Below are 24628 nucleotides of genomic sequence, written 5' to 3' on the forward strand. Positions count from 1 at the left end.
TACTGCCACTCGTCCTGTCTGCCACCTCAGCTCTGATTGGGGACAATATTACCCACTTACACACTGCCTCCAGCAGCCCCCACTACTGCCACTCATCCTGTCTGCCACCTCAGCGCTGATTGGGGACAATATTACCCAGTTACACACTGCCTCCAGCAGCCCCCACTACTGCCACTCGTCCTGTCTGCCACCTCAGCGCTGATTGGGGACAATATTACCCACTTACACACTGCCTCCAGCAGCCCCACTACTGCCACTCGTCCTGTCTGCCACCTCAGCGCTGATTGGGGACAATATTACCCACTTACACACTGCCTCCAGCAGCCCCCACTACTGCCACTCGTCCTGTCTGCCACCTCAGCGCTGATTGGGGACAATATTACCCACTTACACACTGCCTCCAGCAGCCCCCACTACTGCCACTCGTCCTGTCTGCCACCTCAGCGCTGATTGGGGACAATATTATCCACTTACACACTGCCTCCAGCAGCCCCCACTACTGCCACTCGTCCTGTCTGCCACCTCAGCACTGCTTGGGGACAACATTACCCACTGCCTCCAGCAGCCCCGCTACTTCCACTCGTCCTGTCTGCCACCTCAGCACTGATTGGAGACAATATTACCCACTTACACACTGCCTCCAGCAGCCCCCACTACTGCCACTCGTCCTGTCTGCCACCTCAGCACTGATTGGGGACAATATTACCCACTTACACACCGCCTCCAGCAGCCCCCACTACTGCCACTCGTCCTGTCTGCCACCTCAGCACTGATTGGGGACAATATTACCCACTTACACACCGCCTCCAGCAGCCCCACTACTGTCACTCATCCTGTCTGCCACCTCAGAGCTGATTGGGGACAATATTACCCACTTACACACTGCCTCCAGCAGCCCCACTACTGTCACTCATCCTGTCTGCCACCTCAGCTCTGATTGGGGACAATATTACCCACTTACACATTGCCTCCAGCAGCCCCCGCTACTGCCACTCATCCTGTCTGCCACCTCAGCACTGATTGGGGACAATATTACCCACTTACACACTGCCTCCAGCAGCCCCCACTACTGCCACTCGTCCTGTCTGCCACCTCAGCACTGATTGGGGACAATATTGCCCACTGCCTCCAGCAGCCCCGCTACTTCCACTCGTCCTGTCTGCCACCTCAGCACTGATTGGGGACAATATTACCCACTTACACACTGCCTCCAGCAGCACCCACTACTGCAACTCGTCCTGTCTGCCACCTCAGCGCTGATTGGGGACAATATTATCCACTTACACACTGCCTCCAGCAGCCCCGCTACTGCACTACTGCCACCCATCCTGTCTTCCCCTGACATCTAAGCACTTCTTGGGCATTTATTGTACTGCTAAGTCCTTCATCAACAGATGGATGTAACCAGGGCAGTAAGGAGGCAGAAGCTGCTTCTGGTACCATGGACCCTGGTCATGTAGGGCTCGGAGAGTCAGTAAGATTCTGTAATAGGGTGCTGCTAATTAGCAGCATTTGCAATCCTTTTCCTAGCATGCTGACTGCCGCCTCCCACCTTGATGAAGCAGAAATTGCGATCACCTCACAATTTCTGCTTCATCATAGAAATTAGTGAAGCCTCCTACTGGCTCAGCTTAGCTGCGACCGCAGGAAGCACGCCACGTTCTTCTCGATCTCGGCAGCTGCGTGTGATGTCACGTAGCAGACGTGATCACGCCCCTGTTTGTCCTACAATGCCACATCTACTTCCTGGAAATGGAGCGTTGCCCAGCCCCCGGCCACCGCCTAAGCCTGATTGACAGGCAGGGGCAATCGCATTTACTGCGCCCCCCCATAGAAAATGAGGGCGCATGCGCAGGACGGGTGCTGTGCATGCGCCCGCAACGTTTTCTCAATAATTCTGGTTGGATCGCACACTGCGAACCAACCTGAATCAGGCCCAGAGTCACCATCTTAAAGGTAGATGGTGAGGGAGCAGAGAATGGGTGGTATGTGGCAGGAACGGGCTGGTTAGGTAACATCCTGGCTGCTGCATTCTGTACAAACTACAAAGTGGTGCAATTCTTCTGCTGGGAGACCCGGGTAGAGGGCATTACAGTGTTCTATGTGTGATGATACAAATGCATGCATGACTGTAGGTCTTCTGAGGGTTCTGAGGGAAATAAGTGCTGGAGTCCGGCTATGTTCCTCAGATGAGAATCTGATTGTGGCTGATACCTGATGTCAAAGTGTCACTCCACCATCCAGGACACCAAGATTCCACACCGGATAAGCATTTTGTAACTCGGAACCCCCAAGTGTAAGTCTGGTTGGTAGGCAAAGCTGAGCTGTAGCCCTGCCATTTGTCGTGAGCTTCTATCATATGGAACTGTTACACTAGGACTGAGTCACAGCCAACTGGCATCACCCACACCTGGAGCTCAGCTAGACATTTAGGATTGGTATTGGGTTCTCAGTACCCGGACCAAAAGACAGTTCATTGGCATAGCAGTGGTAAACGAGGACATGACGTTGGATTGTTTCATCCTGTGGTAGCATGTATATTGCAAAAAGCACTGGAGATAGGATAAGAACCTTGAAGAACGTTACATGGCAATGATAAGTATACTCCAGAAGAATAGAATGGTTCCTCACGTGAGTGATGTCTATTGTGTGCGACAAGAGCCGATTTATTTCTCAGAACATGGAAATGGCCTCTCACCTGTGTGACTTCTCTGATGTGTAACAAGTTGTGATTTCTGGGTAAAACATTTCCCACACTCAAAGCAAGAAAATGGTTTCTCACCTGTGTGACTTCTCTGGTGTATAACAAGAGCTGATTTGTATGTAAAACATTTCCCACACTCAGAACATGGAAATGGCTTCTCACCTGTGTGACTTCTCTGATGTGTAACAAGATGTGATTTTTCTGCAAAACATTTCCCACACTCAGAGCAAGAAAATGGTTTCTCACCTGTGTGACTTCTCTGATGTGTAACAAGATTTGATTTCATGGTAAAACATTTCCCGCACTCAGAGCAAGAAAATGGCTTCTCACCTGTGTGACTTCTCTGATGTGTAACAAGATCTGATTTGTATGGAAAACATTTCCCACACTCAGAACATAGAAATGGATTCTCACCTGTGTGACTCCTCTGATGTGTAACAAGATTTGATTTCAGGGTAAAACATTTCCCGCACTCAGAGCAAGAAAATGGCTTCTCACCTGTGTGACTTCTCTGATGTGGAACAAGAGCCGATTTCTGTCTAAAACAATTCCCACACTCAGAGCAAGAAAATGGCTTCTCACCTGTGTGAATTCTCTGATGTTTAACAAGATCTGATTTCTGTATAAAACATTTCCCACACTCAGAGCAAAAAAATGGCTTCTCACCTGTGTGACTTCTCTGATGTGTAACAAGATGTGATTTCCGTGTAAAACATTTCCCACACTCAGAACATGGAAATGGCCTCTCATCTGCCTTAGCTGGTTGATGGGTAATAAGGTGTGTGTTCTGTGTAAAACATTTGGCATCTATAGAACAGGGAAACACTGTATCTACTGTCAGAGCTGTAACAGATGCACCAATATCAGAGTGATCAGGAGAACATTTCCCAGTATCAGAGGGACCAGCTGATAGAGCTGGATGTATAATTGGGGTAATGGGGTTATCTCCTGGAGAATCCTGACTACTGTCATTATCGTTTATGTCACAATCCGGGGATAACAGTAGATGTCCTTCTGAGATGTTCCTGCTTGTGTGTCCATCTGCTGGTAATAAAATATATTATGGAAATGTGACATTTTCTGTAACAATATTCATCTTGTAAACAATAGGAGAATACAACTTTCTGGGACACTTAATTGTAAATGTGTGTGTATAATAAAACATAACTTTGAATGAAGGCTTTATAATATTGTGTCTCAGACTATCATTGTGTCCACCCTCCTGAGAACACTCACAATAACAAATGTAATATTATAATAAGACTTATATATAGCTCTTTCTTGTACTGGTAACTAACCATGAAGTATAAATGGAGATGTAGTCACTCTACAAGTCCTATGTCAGCACCAATGTAAAACAATGGATGGGGAACATACCGTATGAATTGGAGATTCTAGATCACAGGTTCTCAAACTCGGTCTTTAGGACCCCACACAGTACATGTTTTGCAGGTAACCCAGCAGGTGCACAGCTGTATTAATTACTCACAGACACATTTTAAAAGGTCCGCAGGTGGAGTTAATTATTTAAATTGCAATTCTGTGGGGAGACCTGCAAAACATGCACTGTGTGGGGTCCTGAGGACCGAGTTTGAGAACCTATGTTCTAGATGGATCAGAGAAATGTCTCCTAACGTTACTCTTGGAAGCATTGGTAAGGTAGCATTCCTTTATGTGTGTGCTCATACGCTGGTAAGTCTGTACATGTTACTCACCCTTATTTCTCTTACGTCCTAGAGGATGCTGGAGTTCCATTTAGCACCATGGGGTATAGACGGGTCCCTTGGGAGCCATGGGCACTTTAAGAGTTTAATAGTGTGGTCTGGCTCCTCCCTCTATGCCTCTCCTACCAGACTCCGTTTAGAAAATGTACCCGGAGGAGCCGGTCACAACTAGGGGAGCTCCTAGGAGTTTTTCTAGTTTTATTGTTTTTTAAGAGATTAGGTTACAGGAAGGCTGCTGGCAACAGCCTCCCTAATTCGTGGGACTTAGGTGGGGGAAAAGAACCAACTCTTGAAGTTGAGGGTGCTGATCACAAGCCCACGAGGCGACTGCTCACTTCGGCAGCACGGCCGCCACCCCCTAACAGAGCCAGAAGAATGAAAAGTGGGGAGTACAGCGCCGGTGGCCCGGGAAGCGGGTCGCCAGGCGGGAATGGCGGCACAAGGGTGGAAGCACAGCTCTGACAGACTGCGCTCCGGAAGGCTCAGCGGCACAGTGTCCTGGGCCAGCGCAATCACCCTACACTGGTCAACTATAGCTACCAGGGGCTAATCCCAATGTTAGTTGAATATACTGGCCTGAGGTATTTTATAGCTAAGTGCGGGAGAACGCGCCATTACAGGGGGCGGGACTTCTCCTCAGAGTGGATCCAGCACTCACCAGCACCATTTTCTCCCTGCAGATCACAGCATCAGAACGCTGACAGGGAGCACTGACCGCCACATAACTCCAGCTATCCTCTGCGGTACCAGGGTGTTATAGACAAGGGGGGAGTGTGTTTATATGTACAGTTTATCCTATTGTTACTCAGTCAGCGCTAGCAGTTTGTATTAATAACTGCCTACTGGGGCGCTGTGTGGCTGGCTCCTTATACTCTGTGACTCTCTGAAGGTACTCTGTGGGAAACTGTGTCTGACATTTTCCTGTGTGTGTGTGTCTGTATATCTCACATTAACATGTCTAAGGACTCTGTATCTTGTGCTGCAGAGTGTGTATCTTCTCCTGAAGAGAGTCTATCCCATGTTTTCAGGACTGCAATGTAATTTCCCAGCCCTCTGAATCTGAACCCCCATGGGTGGATTCTATAAGGGGCATGATATCACAGCTTTAATCTAGGACGTCATATAATGAGAAACAAACGCAGGTTTTGAGGAACTCTGTAGAGGTATTGCAGTGGTCAACTCCCACTACCTCATCCGGGACCCCTACTACATATCCAAAAAAGCGTGATCTTGCCCAGATAATACAAGCTGACATGGACACTGACACAGGGGACAGTGATGGGGATATGCGCGGGGGGGGGGGGGGGGGTGATGCATCCCTTGCTAAGGGAGTGCAATTAATGATTGAGGCCATTAGGGACATTTTGCATATTACTGAGAAAGCACCTGAGGCTTACTTTACTGAAAATAACAAATCCTCCCTTGCCTTCCCTGCTTCAAAGGAGTAAAACTCCTTGTTTGAAAAATTCTGGGAAAACCCAGAGAAAAAATTCCAGATTCCAAAGAGAGTTCTAGTTGCTTTTCCTTTCCCTGAAGAGGATAGGAAAAAGTGGGAAAACCCACCGATAGTAGACGCTTCTGTATCTCGGTTATCTAAAAGGGTGGTTTTACCTGTCCCTGGATCGACCGCTTTAAAAGAACCGGCTGACCGCAAGATTGAGACTACACTCAAATCACTATACACAGCTACAGACGTGGCTTTAAGGCCCACCATTGCTTGTGTGTGGATTTCTAAAGCCATAGTAAAGTGGTCAGGCACATAACTACAGGAATTAGATGCTATGGACAGGAGTGACATTGAATTGTTTTTACATCACATACAGGATTCTGCAGGTTTCAAGGTGGAGGCCATTGGAGGCCATGAAGGACCTGGGTATGCTGAAAGCAAGGGCTTCTTCCATGGCAGTCTCGGCGCGCAGGGGACTCTGGCTGTGCCATTGGTCTGCCTATACGGAATCCAAGAAAAGTGTGGAGAACCCACCATTCACAGGTCAGGCTCTGTTTGGGGATGCATTGGATGCGTGGATCTCCACAGCAACTGCGGGTAAGTCAACCTTCCTTCCCTCAGCCACACTGCCGACTAGGAAATCTTATCCTACGTCCACATTGCAGTCCATTCGGACAGCGAAAGTCAAAACGTCCAAACCCCCTTCCATTTTCTTTAGAGGAAGTCGGGGAAAATCTAGAAAACCTGCACCAACAGGTTCCCAGGAACAGAAACCAGGTTCTGCTTCATTCAAGTCTTCAGCATGACGGTGGACCTCCCAGCCTGGTGATCGGGCAGGTGGGAGCAAGACTAAAAGATTTCAGTCATATCTGGGCATCCTCATGCCTAGACCCCTGGGTCAAAAATATTGTTACCCAGGGGTACAAACTGGAATTTCAAGACCTCCCACCTCACAGATTCTTCAAATCAGGCTTACCAGCTTCGCTGACAGAAAGTGCTATCCTACAGGAAGCCATTCAAAGATTGGGTCAAACAAATGTTATTGTTCCAGTTCCACCTCACCTAATGCACAAAGGTTATTACTCAAACCTGTTTGTGGTACCGAAACCGGACGGTTCGGTAAGACCGATATTAAACCTAAAGTCATTAAACCCATACTTGAGGGAATTAAAATTCAAGATGGAGTTTTTGAGAGGGGTGATCTCCGGTCTGGAGGGGGAATTCTTAGTAACCCTGGATATCAAGGATGCGTACCTTCACATTCCGATATGGCCGCCTCACCAGGCTTCTCAGATTTGCGCTGCTGGATTGTCACCATCAGTTCCAGGTGCTACCATTTGGCCTATCCACAGCACCGAGGGTGTTCACCAAGGTCTTGGCAGAGATGATGCCACTCCTCCGCAAGCAGGGAGTGAACATAATTCCATATCTGGACGATCTGCTGATAAAGGTGTCTTCCAGGGAGAGGTTGTTGCAGAGTATAGCTCTCTCAACTGGACTACTCCAGGATCACGGGTGGATCCTGAACCTTCCAAAGTCACATTTGGAACTGACATGGAGACTGCCCTTCCTGGGAATGATACTCGACATGGAAGAGCAGAGGGTGTTTCTACTGGCGGAGAAAGCGTTGGTGATTAAATCAATGGTACGGGATGTCCTGAAGCCAACCTGGGTATCGGTTCATCAGTGAAAAAAAACAGCAATCAAGGACTACGCTTATCGCTATCAGATAGGTAAGCTGCTGTCGGAGTGTGAAGGGAATCCACCTTTCCCAATATTCCGTATAGACAAAGACAAAACCCCCAAGCGCTATGTAATCTGATGATAACACTTATAATTGAATTGTTAAATCACACTGGTATCAGATATTTGTGTTAACAAGTAATCACACATCCATTTGGAAAAAATCTATATTTATTTAAAATATAACTACACAAAGTCAAATTAATTTACTATCTATTGTAAAGTGAGTTCTAGTACCGGTATACTACATATATGACAATACAACATAAAACATAAAATTCTCCAAAAAAATGAATGTAAAAAAGTCTAACAACTTGAAGGATATGGGTACTTTATCTCTTCTCTGGTGTATCAGCTGGTAAGTCCAGAATAGTTAGCAGTATCCTTCTTAGGAATATCCTAACAGGCTGGTAATGTCCATATCTAAATCAAGAGCATATAAAATAACAGCCTGACTCGTTCTTCAAAGTTGGGGATCACCGCAACTTACTTGTAAATCCGTAGGTGGTAAGGAGAGCAAAGCATCAGATGTCCGCCGGCAGACGTGCTGCTCTAGCATCAACTAGTTTCGCCTGTCTAGCAGGCTTCGTTCAGTGCATTCGCCTTCTGAGGAAGATGGTAGCCTTCTACGAGGCTCTACAATACGGAAGATTCCATGCAAGGTCATTCCAACTGGATATCCTAGACAAATGGTCGGGATCCCATCTTCACATGCACCAGCGGATACACCCGTCACCAAAAGCCAGAATTTCACTCCTCTGGTGGCTGCAAACTTCTCACCTACTCGAGGGCCGCATGCTCGGGATTCAGAATTGGATCCTTCAAACCACAGATGCAAGTCTCAGAGGTTGGGGAACAGTCACCCAAGGGGAGATTTTCCAAGGAAAGTGGTCAAGTATGGAATCCATTCTTCCGATAAACATTCTGGAACTAAGGGCCATATACAACGGCCTTCTACAAGTGGCACATCTTCTGCAAGATCGGGCCATTCAGGTTCAGTCGGACAATGTAACGGCTGTGTCCTACATAAACCGACAGGGAGGAACGAAGAGCAGAGCAGCGATGTCAGAGGTTACAAGAATCCTCCTCTGGGCAGAAAAGCACGCAATGGCACTGTCAGCAATCTTCATACTGGGAGTGGACAACTGGGTAGCGTACTTCCTCAGCAGACATGATCTCCATCCAGGAGAATGGGGCCTCCACCCAGAGGTGTTCGCAGAGGTAACAAGTCGATAGTGTGTACCTCAGTTAGCCATGATGGCCTCCCGCCTCAACAAGAAGCTTCGGAGGTACTGTTCCAGGTCGAGATACCCACAAGCAGTGGCGGTGGATGCCCTGGTAACTCCGTGGGTGTTCCAATCGGTGTATGTGTTCCCTCCACTTCCACTCATCCCAAGGATTCTTAAACTAATAAAAAGAACAAGAGTTCAGGCAATCCTCATTGCTCCGGACTGGCCAAGACGGTGTTGGTACACAGATCTTCTGGAATTACTGCTGGAGAATCCGAGGCCTCTTCCTCTTCGCGAGGACCTTCTGCTACAGGGGTCGTTCGCCTATCAAGACTTACCGCGGCTACGTTTGACAGCATGGAGGTTGAACGCCAGATCTTAGCTCGGAAGGGCATTCCGAAAAAAGTAATTCCTACCCCGGTACAGGCTAGGAAGGGAGTAACGTCTAAACATTACCATCGGATTTGGAAAGAGTATGTGTCTTGGTGTGAATCCAAGAAATTTCCTACGGTGGAGTTTCAACTGGGACATTTTCTTCTCTTTCTGCAAACAGGTGTGGATGTGGGCGTACGCTTGGGCTCCATAAAGGTCCAGATTTCGGCCTTGTCCATTTTCTTCCTGAAAATATTGGCTGCCCTCTCTGAGGTTCAGACTTTCTTAAAAAGGGGTTCTGCACATCCAACCACCCTTTGTGCCTCCTACGGCACCGTGGGATCTTAATGTGGTGCTGCATTTCCTGCAATCGGATTGGTTCGACCCTTTACAGGAGGTGGACGTCAAGTTTCTTACTTGGAAGGCGGTCACACTGTTGGCATTGGCATCTGCTCAACGTGTGTCAGAATTGGAGGCATTGTCATGCAAGAGCCCTACTTGATTTTCCATGAGGATAGAGCTGAGCTCAGAACGCCTCAGCAATTTCTTCCAAAGGTTGTATCAGCTTTTCATATCAACCAACCTATTGTGGTGCCAAATGTATGCACTCTTGTCCCCACCTACTACGTGAACAAGGGTGCACACTCCCAAGCGCTGGTACTGACCGAGAAATGGAAGTTAAATGATTGTGCAGGCTGCCGCCCCAATTATAAGGATAATTGTTTTCCTTATATTGCATTAAAAAAAACACACACTAATTTGCATAGGAGAAAACCCCTTGCAAATAAAGAGGGGAGCGGTCTGCACCAATCAATGGAGACCACAAAAATATATCAATAAAAATTCCATATGATTTTTTTTTTAAACTCAATTCTTACATATATATGCTGCAGCACAAAAAAAATTAAAATATTCAGTCAAACAACCATGATTAAATGAACAACAGATCAATTCATGAACTTATATATTCCCCCCAATCTACAGACCATCATTACTATGGGTCATAATCAATCAATTAAAACTTGATATGTGGATATTTCCTACTAACGTCCACTGAATTGTATAACTGAAGTGGTAGGGGCTGATCTTCAAACACTAGGTGTTCATATGTCCCCAAAACTGCGTGGGATCTTTCCTAGGAATGTGTGCACACACTGCTTTATATAATTAGATGTTGTCATGCATGTTTAACATTTATATCACCTCCAGATGAGTTCAGCTTTTGTATTGATCCATGATTCAACTCCCTCTGCTGGTGCTTATTCCGTTTTGATGCAGACTATCTGGAGTATGAATTCTATTCACATGCATCCACAGTGCTCCGGCTCCCTCTGCTGGTAGTTAGCTGTAATTGCAGGTACACCGACGATTATGCCGTGGATCTTAGACTGGATTCCAAATCGACATATATGGAGGTGATGCAGCCTGACTCAGTCAACTCAAAAACGCATTTCTCCGCCTTATAGCACCTCAGTGGCTTCCTCAGTTCCTGAGGAATTTCTGGGTATACCCTAGAAGCCAGCCCCCTTCCCTGGGATCCCCCAGAGGGAGGCCCGCCCCGTCATGCGGCAGGCTTATGTCTTGGAAGCTGGCTGACGGGCCGCCCATGCTCTTTTGGGCTTAGGCTTACCAGGTTTGGAAGTGCGGGCCTGCTGGTTGTACGCCTGACCGTTTGCTATACCTGAAGGACGAAAGGAAGTACCTTTAGCCTTCGACACAGAAGGAGCAGTAGTTGGCAGACAGGCAGTTTTGGCAGTAGCCAAGTCAGCCACAATCTTATTTAAATCCTCCTCAAACAGAATATCTCCCTTAAAAGGGAGTACCTCCAGGGTTTTTCTAGAGTCCAGATCCACAGACCACAATATCCGGCGAGCCAGGACTGACGTAGTAGAGGCCTTGGCTGCCAGGATACTGGCATCAGAAGCCGCCTCTTTAATATAACGAGAAGCTGTGACAATATAAGACAAGCATTGTCTAGCATGGTCAGAGGAGATTTCAGCATCTAACTCCAAGGCCCATGCTTCAATGGCCTCTGCAGCCCAAGTAGCTACAATAGTGGGCCTTTGTGCAGCACCCGTGAGGATGTAAATCACTTTCAGACAACCCTCCACACGTTTATCCGTAGGCTCTTTTAGAGACGTTACGGTGGTGACCGGTAGAGCTGAGGAAACCACCATCCTAGCCACATGCGAGTCCACTGGAGGAGGCGTTTCCCAATTTTTAGACAGCTCTGGCGCGAGGGGATAGCGAGTCAGCATCTTCTTTTGAGGCACAAACTTCGTACCCGGTTTTCCCAGGGTTCCTGACATATATCCACTAAGTGGTCAGAGTGAGGTAAAACTTGTTTAATCACGTTCTGACGCTTGAACCTATCTGGTTTCTTAGGAACGGATGGTTTGGGATCATCCGTAATCTGTAAAATTAATTTAATAGCCTCCAAAAGATCAGGAACATCCACATGTGAACCACCGTCCCCATCAGCCGTATCAGAACATGAGGGGTCAGTGTAAGTGCCGTCTTCATCCGATGAGGTGTCAGTGACAGCAGTGGATTGTGAAGAGACGAGCGCTCGCTTAGAGTACCCCTTGGACGTAGGCGAGCGACGGTCAGACTTTTTAGTAGTCAGGGACTGGTTCAACTTCTTTATTCGAGCAGATAAATCGTCCGCCCACGGCGGGTTAGCCGCAGGGACCACAAACGGTTGCACCGGCATTGGGGGTGTTAGTTTATGAACTAGCATATGCAGAAGCGTGGAAAAAGATGCCCACGGGGGGGCAGTATGTGCCTCCGTTGCCACCGTCCCACTGGGGGTCAAGGAGCCCCCAGAACCAGAGCCCAAAGCTGCTATAGTCTCCTCATAGGGATCTGTGGCTTCAGCAACACTGACAGTGTGTTCAGCCCCAGAACCGTTACCCTCAGAAGCAGACATGATATAACTTGCAGTATCAGGTAACACAGTACAATTATCAGCAGCACAATACCTCTTACCCAAACCCCTGCGCAGTGTAGTCAGCACCAGCAGAGATACAGGAGAGATATGGTGACTAAATCACAGAGAAAAATACGTATTAGAGTATATCTTGTGAAAATCCTATATAGGATAACACCTGACGCACCAAGCCCCTGACCTGTCCCATGCCCTGGTGATCTAATGGGATCGCCTGTACTGTCACAGTGTCCACCGCCAGCGCGCGTGGCCCGCCTTCCACTGACCGCGCCGGATCGCGATAAAGACCGGGTCCCACTTACCACCTCCCGTAGCGCGGCCGCGCAATCCCAGAGAGCCCCCGTCGTGTGTGCCTGACAAGAAGAAAACCGGAGCCTCCTGCTGTAATTACCCGACAACCAGGACACGGGAGTGTACAGCGCCGCTGGGGAGAGCTGGAGCTGCAGCAGTGAATATCCACTGACATGTAACATTGCTGCTGCCCTTGAAGTCTTCACTTTTTTCCCTCAGAAAAAAAGCTCTTCTTAGGGCTGCCTGGAGCAGCCCCTCTGTTAAGTACCAACAAAAACCAAAGTGTCTGGCGCTAGATTATTTTGTACTTATTCTCTTAATTAAGAGAAAAGAGAGAACAACCTATAATCGGCTGCCTTCCCAATGTGGACCTGGAAATCCACCCAACATGCAATATGCAACCAAGAAAAAATAGATGAAGGCGCACAGATATATAGAAAAACCGACTGCTGATTTGATGCAAATTATAAATGTATTACTAATTAAAAATATGAAATCTTAAAATACACACAATAATAAAAGATTTTGGTACATTTACCACAAGACCAACAGACAATGGGGGTAATTCCAAGCTGATCGCAGCAGTTGGGCAAAACCATGTGCACTGCAGGGGGGCCAGATATAAAATGTGCAGAGAGAGTTAGATTTGGGTGGGTTATTTTGTTTCTGTGCAATGTAAATACTGGCTGCTTTATTTTTACACTGCAATTTAGATTGCAGATTGAACACACCACACCCAAATCTAACTCTCTCTGCACATGTTATATCTGCCTCCCCTGCAGTGCACATGGTTTTACCCAATTGCTAACAGAATTCCTGCTGCGATCAACTTGGAATTACCCCCAATAAGACTATTAATTCCGCACAATGTTAATAATTCCACACAGACTGATGGTTCAATTAGTATATTACTCCTTCAGGAGTTCACTTAACCACATGCACCTAATCTAAAAAATGGTGATTGTACTCCTCCAGCAAATAGAATCAAATTCCATGCACATATAGATTTAAATGATTTTTTAGTCCCAAGCAAAAAGCTGTTAGTTGTGCAGAAAAAGATGGGAAGCTTAATTACATGCACCTTGGATGATTAGAGAATTAATGAACAAGTTTCTCCTTCAGCTGATATTTTAGTCCAAAGCAAAAAGCTGTTAGTAGTGCAGAAATTAAATTATAAACCAGAAGGCTTGGTTGCATGCACCTTATGTAGATGAGATAGTTCTCCTTCAAATAAATTGCTTTAATTTCATACGCACATGAGATCATAACATGAATTCAAATGCCAGCTGAATATTGGTTTATGTTGAAAATAAGGATTTACTCACCGGTAATTCTATTTCTCGTAGTCCGTAGTGGATGCTGGGGACTCCGTAAGGACCATGGGGAATAGCGGCTCCGCAGGAGACTGGGCACAAAAGTAAAGCTTTAGGACTACCTGGTGTGCACTGGCTCCTCCCCCTATGACCCTCCTCCAAGCCTCAGTTAGGATATTGTGCCCGGACGAGCGTACACAATAAGGAAGGATTTATGAATCCCGGGTAAGACTCATACCAGCCACACCAATCACACCATACAACTTGTGATCTGAACCCGATTAGTTAACAATAACTATGTACAAGTATTGCAGATAATCCGCACTTGGGATGGGCGCCCAGCATCCACTACGGACTACGAGAAATAGAATTACCGGTGAGTAAATTCTTATTTTCTCTGACGTCCTTGTGGATGCTGGGGACTCCGTAAGGACCATGGGGATTATACCAAAGCTCCCAAACGGGCGGGAGAGTGCGGATGGCTCTGCAGCACCGAATGAGAGAACTCCAGGTCATCCTCAGCCAGGGTATCAAATTTGTAGAATTTTGCAAACGTGTTTGCCCCTGACCAAGTAGCAGCTCCGCAAAGTTGTAAAGCCGAGACCCCTCGGGCAGCCGCCTAAGATGAGCCCACCTTCCTTGTGGAATGGGCTTTTACAGATTTTGGCTGTGGCAGGCCTGCCACAGAATGTGCCTGCTGAATTGTACTACAAATCCAACGAGCAATAGTCTGCTTAGAAGCAGGAGCACCCAGCTTGTTGGGTGCATACAGTATAAACAGCGAGTCAGATTTTCTGACTCCAGCCGTCCTGGAAACATATATTTTCAGGGCCCTGACTACGTCCAGCAACTTGGAGTCCTCCAAGTCCCTATTAGCCGCAGGTACCACAATAGGCTGGTTCAGGTGAAATGCTGAAACCACCTTAGGGAGAAATTGAGGACGAGTTCTCAATTCTGCCCTATCCGTATAAAAATCAGGTAAGGGCTTTTATAGGAGAAAGCCGCCAATTCTGACACGCGCCTGGCTGAAGCCAGGGCCAACAGCATCACCACTTTCCATGTGAGATATTTTAAGTCCACAGTGGTAAGTGGTTCAAACCAATGTGATTTTAGGAACCCCAAAACCACATTGAGATCCCAGGGTGCCACTGGAGGCACAAAAGGAGGGTGTATATGCAGTACCCCCTTTACAAACGTCTGAACTTCAGGAACTGAAGCCAGTTCTTTCTGGAAGAAAATCGACAGGGCCGAAATTTGAACCTTAATGGACCCTAATTTTAGGCCCATAGACAGTCCTGTTTGCAGGAAATGTAGGAAACGACCCAGTTGAAATTCCTCTGTAGGGGCCTTCCTGGCCTCGCACCACGCAACATATTTACGCCAAATACGGTGATAATGCTGTGCGGTTACATCCTTCCTGGCTTTGATCAGGGTAGGGATGACTTCATCCGGAATGCCTTTTTCCTTCAGGATCCGGCGTTCAACCGCCATGCCGTCAAACGCAGCCGCGGTAAGTCTTGGAACAGACATGGTCCCTGCTGGAGCAAGTCCCTTCTTAGAGGTAGAGGCCACGGGTCCTCCGTGAGCATCTCTTGAAGTTCCAGGTACCAAGTTCTTCTTGGCCAATCCGGAGCCACGAGTATAGTTCTTACTCCTCTCCGTCTTATAATTCTCAGTACCTTGGGTATGAGGGGCAGAGGAGGGAACACATACACTGACTGGTACACCCACGGTGTTACCAGAGCGTCCACAGCTATTGCCTGAGGGTCCCTTGACCTGGCGCAATACCTGTCTAGTTTTTTGTTGAGGCGGGACGCCATCATGTCCACCTTTGGTCTTTCCCAACGGTTTACAATCATGTGGAAGACTTCTGGATGAAGTCCCCACTCTCCCGGGTGGAGGTCGTGTCTGCTGAGGAAGTCTGCTTCCCAGTTGTCCACTCCCGGAATGAACACTGCTGACAGTGCTATCACATGATTTTCCGCCCATCGAAGAATCCTTGCAGCTTCCGCCATTGCCCTCCTGCTTCTTGTGCCGCCCTGTCTGTTTACGTGGGCGACTGCCGTGATGTTGTCTGACTGGATCAACACCGGCTGATCCTGAAGCAGAGGTCTTGCTTGGCTTAGAGCATTGTAAATGGCCCTTAGTTCCAGGATATTTATGTGAAGTGACGTTTCCAGGCTTGACCACAACCCCTGGAAATTTCTTCCCTGTGTGACTGCTCCCCAGCCTCTCAGGCTGGCATCCATGGTCACCAGGACCCAGTCCTGAATGCCGAATCTGCGGCCCTCTAGAAGATGAGCACTCTGCAACCACCACAGGAGAGACACCCTTGTCCTTGGTGACAGGGTTATCCGCTGATGCATGTGAAGATGCGATCCGGACCATTTGTCCAGCAGATCCCACTGAAATGTTCTTGCGTGGAATCTGCCGAATGGAATCGCTTCGTAGGAAGCCACCATTTTCCCCAGGACCCTTGTGCATTGATGTACTGAGACCCGGTCTGGTTTCAGGAGGTTTCTGACTAGCTCGGATAACTCCCTGGCTTTCTTCTCCGGGAGAAACACCTTCTTCTGGACTGTGTCCAGAATCATCCCTAGGAACAACAGACGTGTCATCGGAATCAGCTGCGATTTTGGGATATTTAGAATCCACCCGTGCTGCCGTAGCACTACTTGAGATAGTGCTACTCCGACTTCTAACTGTTCCTTGGATCTTGCCCTTATCAGGAGATCGTCCAAGTAAGGGATAATTAAGACGCCTTTTCTTCGAAGAAGTATCATCATTTCGGCCATTACCTTGGTAAAGACCCGGGGTGCCGTGGACAATCCAAATGGCAGCGTCTGAAACTGATAGTGACAGTTCTGTACCACAAACCTGAGGTACCCTTGGTGAGAAGGGTAAATTGGGACATGGAGGTAAGCATCCTTGATGTCCAGAGACACCATATAGTCCCCTTCTTCCAGGTTCGCGATCACTGCTCTGAGTGACTCCATCTTGAACTTGAACCTTTGTATGTATTGAATAATACCCCTTGCCCTGTTGCAGGAGGGGTACCTTGATTATCACCTGCTGAGAATACAGCTTGTGAATGGCTTCCAATACCGCCTCCCTGTCGGAGGGAGACGTCGGTAAAGCAGACTTTAGGAAACGGCGAGGGGGAGATGTCTCGAATTCCAATCTGTACCCCTGAGATACCACCTGAAGGACCCAGGGGTCTACTTGTGAGTGAGCCCACTGCGCGCTGAAATTCTTGAGACGTGCCCCCACCGTGCCTAAGTCCGCTTGTTAAGCCCCAGCGTCATGCTGAGGACTTGGCAGAAGCGGGAGAGGGCTTCTGTTCCTGGGAACTGGCTGTTTGCTGCAGCCTTTTTCCCCTTTCTCTGCCCTGGGGCAGAAATGAGGAGCCTTTCGCTCGCTTGCCCTTATGGGGACGAAAGGACTGCGCCTGATAATACGGCGTCTTCTTATGTTGAGAGGCGACCTGGGGTAAAAATGTGGATTTTCCAGCCGTTGCCGTGGCCACCAGGTCTGAAAGACCTACCCCAAATAACTCCTCCCCTTTATAAGGGGAGGAGTTTGGAAGATGATGCCGTTTGGAATCTGCATCACCTGACCACTGTCGCGTCCATAACCCTCTTCTGGCAGAAATGGACAGCGCACTTACTCTTGATGTCATTCAGCAAATATCCCGCTGTGCATCACGCATATATAGAAATGCATCTTTCAAATGCTCTATAGGCAATAGTATACTGTCCCTGTCTAGGGTATCAATATTTTCAGTCAGGGAATCCGACCAAGCCAACCCAGCACTGCACATCCAGGCTGAGGCGATTGCTGGTCGCAGTATAACACCAGTATGTGTGTAAATACATTTTAGGATACCCTCCTGCTTTCTATCAGCAGGATCCTTAAGGGCGGCCGTCTCAGGAGAGGGTAGAGCCACCTGTTTTGATAAGCGTGTGAGCGCTTTATCCACCCTAGGGGGTGTTTCCCAACGCGCCCTAACCTCTGGCGGGAAAGGATATAATGCCAATAATTTTTTAGAAATTATCAGTTTTTTATCGGGGGAAACCCACGCTTCATCACACACCTCATTTAATTCCTCAGATTCAGGAAAAACTACAGGTAGTTTTTTCTCACCGAACATAATACCCCTTTTAGTGGTAGTGGTATTATCAGAAATATGTAAAACATTTTTCATTGCCTCAATCATGTAACGTGTGGCCCTACTGGAAGTCACGTTCGTCTCTTCCCCGTCGACACTGGAGTCAGTATCCATGTCGACGTCTGTATCTACCATCTGCTGATGGCTTTTGAGACGCCTGGACAGGCACAAGCTGAGTAGCCGGCTGTCTCATGTCGTCAACTGTCTTTTGCAAAGAGCTGACACTGTCATCCTTCCAGCATCTCATCCACTCAGGTGTCGACTCCCTAGGGGGTGACATCTCCATTACAGGCAATTGCTCCGCCTCCACATCATTTTCCTCCTCATACATGTCGACACAACGTACCGACACACAGCACACACACAGGGAATGCTCTGACAGAGGACAGGACCCCACTAGCCCTTTGGGGAGACAGAGGGAGAGTATGCCAGCACACACCAGAGCGCTATATAAATATACAGGGATAACCTTATATAAGTGTTTTTCCCCTTTATAGCTGCTATATGTTAATATTACGCCAATTAGTGCCCCCCTCTCTTTTTTACCCTGTTTCTGTAGTGCAGGACTGCAGGGGAGAGTCAGGGAGACGTCCTTCCAGCTGAGCTGTGAGGGAAAATGGCGCCTGTGTGCTGAGGAGATAGGCTCCGCCCCCTTCTCGGCGGCCTTTTCTCCCGCTTTTATGTAGAATCTGTCAGGGGTTAAAATTCATCCATATAGCCCTGGGGGCTATATGTGATGTATTTTTGCCAGCCAAGGTGTTTTTTATTGCTGCTCAGGGCGCCCCCCCCTAGCGCCCTGCACCCTCAGTGACCGAAGCCTGAAGTGTGCTGAGGAGCAATGGCGCACAGCTGCAGTGCTGTGCGCTACCTTGGTGAAGACAGGATGTCTTCTGCCGCCGATTTTCCGGACCTCTTCTTGCTTCTGGCTCTGTAAGGGGGCCGGCGGCGCGGCTCCGGGACCGGACTCCGAGGCTGGGCCTGTGTTCGATCCCTCTGGAGCTAATGGTGTCCAGTAGCCTAAGAAGCCCAATCCGGCTGCAAGCAGGTGAGTTCACTTCTTCTCCCCTTAGTCCCTCGATGCAGTGAGCCTGTTGCCAGCAGGTCTCACTGAAAATAAAAAACCTAAAACTAAACTTTTCACTAAGAAGCTCAGGAGAGCCCCTAGTGTGCACCCTTCTCGGCCGGGCACAAAAATCTAACTGAGGCTTGGAGGAGGGTCATAGGGGGAGGAGCCAGTGCACACCAGGTAGTCCTAAAGCTTTACTTTTGTGCCCAGTCTCCTGCGGAGCCGCTATTCCCCATGGTCCTTACGGAGTCCCCAGCATCCACAAGGACGTCAGAGAAATAATGACTGAGTTCAGAGCATGCATGCACCATTTAAAGAAAGGTGTAGCTGGTATATGAAATTATAACCGATACTTCACCCATATGTGAGTCTCAGAAGCGCTCCTGTGTTTTAAAGACCCGTGTATCCTCCTAGTTGTTCCTCCTGCTTGGTTCCCAGTAGCCGGGGTCCCGATATCTGATGAAGGGGATGGAGGGCTTGTAGCTAACCACGAGGTCGTGTGTATCCACGGCAGCTGTGGGATGGTGGAAACGCCGGTATGTGTCATCTTTTTCTGCACAACTAACAGCTTTTTGCTTGGGACTAAAAAATCATTTAAATCTATATGTGCATGGAATTTGATTCTATTTGCTGGAGGAGTACAATCACCATTTTTTAGATCAGGTGCATGTGGTTAAGTGAACTCCTGAAGGAGTAATATACTAATTGAACCATCAGTCTGTGTGGAATTATTAACATTGTGCGGAATTAATAGTCTTATTGTCTGTTGGTCTTGTGGTAAATGTACCAAAATCTATTATTATTGTGTGTATTTTAAGATTTCATATTTTTAATTAGTAATACATTTATAATTTGCATCAAAACAGCAGTCGGTTTTTCTATATATCTGTGCGCCTTCATCTATTTTTTCCTCTGTTAAGTGCCTGCTACTGCAGCACCAACTACAAAACTGAGATCTTCTGCAGGGAGGCGGGGCGATATAGGAGGCGGCGCTATGCATTCTGGGAACAGTCAAAGATTTAATCCTGTTGGTGCCTCGGATCAAGATCCTTCTCTAGACCCCATTGTCCATTCCATGTGGAGCCCAGTGTACCCCGCAGCAGAAATATAATTCCCTCATTAGTTTGTACGGACAGAGGAGGGTGTAGGATAAGAGATTGCTGTAGTGACTGAGGAAGGAGAATATGTGACTCTTTTCTCTAGTAAGTGTTTATTACTCACCTGTGCTGATATCTGTAGGGATTTCCTCCTCCTTACACTGCTGATCACCCCTCACATACATCTCTTCTTCTCCCTCTGTATCTTCTGCCTTCCTATCAGTCACATACGTCTCTTCTTCTCCCTCTATATCTTCTGCATTCATATCAGTCACATACGTCTCTTCTTCTCCCTCTGTATCTTCTGCCATCATATCAGTCACATACGTCTCTTCTTCTCCCTCTATATCTTCTGCCTTCATATCAGTCACATACGTCTCTTCTTCTCCCTCGGTATCTTCTGCGTTCATATCAGTCACATACGTCTCTTCTTCCTCTATATCTTCTGCCTTCATATCAGTCACATACGTCTCTTCTTCTCCCTCTATATCTTCTGCCTTCATATCAGTCACATACGTCTCTTCTTCTCCCTCGGTATCTTCTGCGTTCATATCAGTCACATACGTCTCTTCTTCTTCCTCTATATCTTCTGTTTTAATATCAGACAGGTGTTCTAACTAAAAAGAAACCCCCACTATAATGACATTTGCATACAGTCAGATTAAATTTAGGTGAAACAGTATAATACCACAACACCTTATAGAGGGTGCATGTAAATCGTACGTATTCCTCCCACCTACCTGATCCTCCTGTGGGGTCCTGTGATTCTCCTCTGTACAATCCTGGGAATATAGAGGACGGGGACATCTCTCTGGGGTATCTCTGTTACTGGGCCCATCTGTAGGAGACACACAGTGACTGAGTACAGTGTATATATGTGATTATCAGTTGATGTGTGTATATAGGGGCCCCCATAGCTGCTCTCCCCTGTACAATACATGACAGTCTCCTCTTACCCAGTGATGTGAGGGGACGGTGATTCTCCATCATCACGTCCTTGTACAGACCCCTGTGTTCCTCCATATACTCCCGCTCCTGCATGGAGACATAGACAGTGACATCCTGACACCTTACATAAACCTGACACACAGTAATACAGTTATCACCCAGACACGTCCTCTGGTGTTACTGTATAATGCCCCATTCCCAGCAGTCACTTCTCCAGTCATCACCCAGACACATCCCCTGGTGTTACTGTATAATGTCCCATTCCCAGCAGTCACCTCTCCAGTCATCACCCAGACACCCCCCTGGTGTTACTGTATAATGTCCCATTCCCAGCAGTCACCTCTCCAGTCATCACCCAGACACGTCCCCTGGTGTTACTGTATAATGTCCCATTCCCAGCAGTCACCTCTCCAGTCATCACCCAGGCACGTCCCCTGGTGTTACTGTATAATGCCCCATTCCCAGCAGTCACCTCTCCAGTCATCACCCAGACACGTCCCCTGGTGTTACCGTATAATGCCCCATTCCCAGCAGTCACCTCTCCAGTCATCACCCAGACACGTCCCCTGGTGTTACCGTATAATGCCCCATTCCCAGCAGTCACCTCTCCAGTCATCACCCAGACACGTCCCCTGGTGTTACCGTATAATGCCCCATTCCCAGCAGTCACCTCTCCAGTCATCACCCAGACACGTCCCCTGGTGTTACCGTATAATGCCCCATTCCCAGCAGTCACCTCTCCAGTCATCACCCAGACACGTCCCCTGGTGTTACCGTATAATGTTCCATTCCCAGCAGTCACCTCTCCAGTCATCACCCAGACACATCCCCTGGTGTTACTGTATAATGTCCCATTCCCAGCAGTCACCTCTCCAGTCATCACCCAGACACGTCCCCTGGTGTTACTGTATAATGTCCCATTCCCAGCAGTCACCTCTCCAGTCATCACCCAGACACGTCCCCTGGTGTTACTGTATAATGTCCCATTCCCAGCAATCACCTCTCCAGTCATCACCCAGACACATCCCCTGGTGTTACTGTATAATGCCCCATTCCCAGCAGTCACCTCCCCAGTCATCACCCAGACACATCCCCTGGTGTTACTGTATAATGTCCCATTCCCAGCAGTCACCTCTCCAGTCATCACCCAGACACATCCCCTGGTGTTACTGTATAATGTCCCATTCCCAGCAGTCACCTCTCCAGTCACCACCCAGACATGTCCTCTGGTGTTATTGTATAATGCCCCATTCCCTGCAGTCACCTCTCCAGTCATCACCCGGACACATCCCCTGGTGTTACTGTATAATGTCCCATTCCCAGCAGTCACCTCTCCAGTCATCACCCAGACACGTCCCCTGGTGTTACTGTATAATGTCCCATTTCCAGCAGTCACCTCTCCAGCCATAACCCAGACACGTCCCCTGGTGTTACTGTATAATGTCCCATTTCCAGCAGTCACCTCTCCAGTCAGCAGCTGAATGATCTTGTTGGTGAGTTCCAGGATTTTCTGGTCATTGTGGCTCTCATGTATCAGTGAGTGAGGTTGAGGCACCATGATGGGGCTCTGGGTCCTGCTCAGTCCTCCTGACACGCGGAGATGGCTGCTGGGTGTCTCATACTCACTGGATGTCTTCCTCACTACTGTGTAATCCTGTGTATTGGGGAAGACACCAACTATGAATACATATACTCCAAGATCTCCTCACTGTCCCAGTCATGTCCATGTATTATTATAATAGATATAAGTGACGTCACTGTGACACTCCCAGATCCCCTCACCTCCCCAGAGATGTCCCTGTATTATTACTATAGGTATAAATGATGTCACTGTGAGGCTCCCAGATCACCTCACCTCCCCAGTCATGTCCCTGTATTATTACTATAGGTATAAATTATGTCACTGTGAGGCTCCCAGATCACCTCACCTCCCCAGTCATGTCCCTGTATTATTACTATAGGTATAAGTGACGTCACTGTGACGCTCCCAGATCACCTCACCTCCCCAGTCATGTCCCTGTATTATTACTATAGATATAAGTGATGTCACTGTGATGCTCTAAGATCCCCTCACCTCTCCAGTCAACAGGTAGATGATCTCCAGGGTGATATTTATTATCACCTCAGTCCTGTGACTCCTGGCCGTGTCCATGCTTAGTGATGGATGAGAATACAGAACATGTGACATGTAATAAAGTCTCTGGGTCCTCACAGCTGGAATGTCTAGGAGTAAATATAACACATATCACAGAGAACACATGTAACACAGACACATGACACTGCATGCCCAGTAAGTCTCCCCTTTCCCTCCAGCTATAGATCCCTAGCCCAGCATCTCTCAGAGGTTCCTGTGACCCAGCTCCATAATGCTGTACTGTATAATGTTACCCCAATGCTCCTCCCATGGCCGGGGTCTCATTCCTCCCAGACACGTACTTGCTGCACAGGAATCAGTTACAGACAGGATTTGTGACTGTACCCAGGTCACACAGATAGGGGGGAGGTGAGGGGAGAGGGGATTCGGATGGTAGGGTGGCAGTCAATAGGGCGACCACTATTGGGAAATGGGAAAAAATGTTGACACAGGAAAAGTTCGACTTCACATTTTTATAGTTTATTTTTATCTTTTTCATACTTTACGATCCACGGGGACTATGATTGGGAATAGTAACTTGGGAAGCGCAGCGAGTCATACAAGGGGACGCGGTGCAATAATTGGGGTTCCTGGTCATGTTACAGAGAAAATGACACCAAACACATTTTAAAAATGAATGACAACCTTTTTCACTGTGTCGGCCTTTTCCACATGTCCACCAATAGCGGTCAACCTATTGACTGACGACCTTATGCAGGGCGATCCTTTGATTCATAACCAGGGGAGAGTACACAGGAGAGCAGACGGGGTGTAGATGTGGGGAGAGGGGAACTAAGTAGGAAATCTGGGTGTACAGCGGAGGGTGACCACTCATTACTGTTATTATTACTCTGCTGCTATACTAACAGGACACCACAGTCCGCTCCCCCTGTATAATAATACTAACAGGACACCACAGGCTGCTCCTCCTGTATAATACGAACAGGACACCACAGGCTGCTCCTCCTGTATAATAATAATAATAGTATACTACAGGCTGCTCCCCCTGTATAATAACAATAACAGGACATAACATGCTGCTCCCCCTGTATAATAATAATAATAAGACACCACAGGCTGCTCCCCTTGTCTAATATTAATAACAGGACACCACAGGCTGCTCCCCCTGTATAATAATAATAATTACAGGACATCACAGGCTGCTCCCCCTGTATAATACACAGGCTGCTCCTCCTGTATAGTAAGACGGTATTACCTGATCACGACGAACACTGGGAGGCTGCAGCAGTCGATGGAAACTCACTTCCTGTGTGTGGAACGCAGTTACCGGAAGTAAGGTGGAACACACAGGCCGGAACTGCGGTAAAACGCACAGGACGGAAGTAGTGTATGATTGGCACAGGCTGCTTTCTGGTGACTGGCCCCTCCCCTCCTACACCCCTCCCACAGCACCGCCCTCTGAATTGACTTATACCACACATGTC

The 24628-nt window shown here is 47.8% G+C and overlaps 1 protein-coding gene across 2 annotated transcripts; it reads right to left on the reverse strand.

Moving 5' to 3' along the window:
- Window positions 1–387: 387 nt before the first annotated feature.
- Window positions 388–24534, reverse strand: LOC135056982 (zinc finger protein ZFP2-like). 2 transcript variants are annotated; one of them, XM_063962806.1, is made up of 7 exons: window positions 24400–24534; window positions 23124–23272; window positions 22512–22703; window positions 21058–21136; window positions 20842–20939; window positions 20226–20718; window positions 388–3745 (listed from the first exon to the last, which is right to left on the reverse strand). In XM_063962806.1, exons 2-7 carry the CDS (start codon window positions 23235–23237, stop codon window positions 2667–2669), a joined length of 2055 nt encoding a protein of 684 aa, XP_063818876.1. In that variant the 5' UTR covers window positions 23238–23272; window positions 24400–24534; the 3' UTR covers window positions 388–2666. The 2 variants fall into 2 exon arrangements, with proteins under 2 accessions (XP_063818876.1, XP_063818875.1); XM_063962805.1 differs by having other exon boundaries at window positions 388–3748.
- Window positions 24535–24628: the final 94 nt, after the last annotated feature.

The sequence above is a fragment of the Pseudophryne corroboree genome, chromosome 3 (genome assembly GCF_028390025.1).
Source record: "Pseudophryne corroboree isolate aPseCor3 chromosome 3, aPseCor3.hap2, whole genome shotgun sequence".
Lineage (NCBI taxonomy): Eukaryota > Metazoa > Chordata > Amphibia > Anura > Myobatrachidae > Pseudophryne > Pseudophryne corroboree.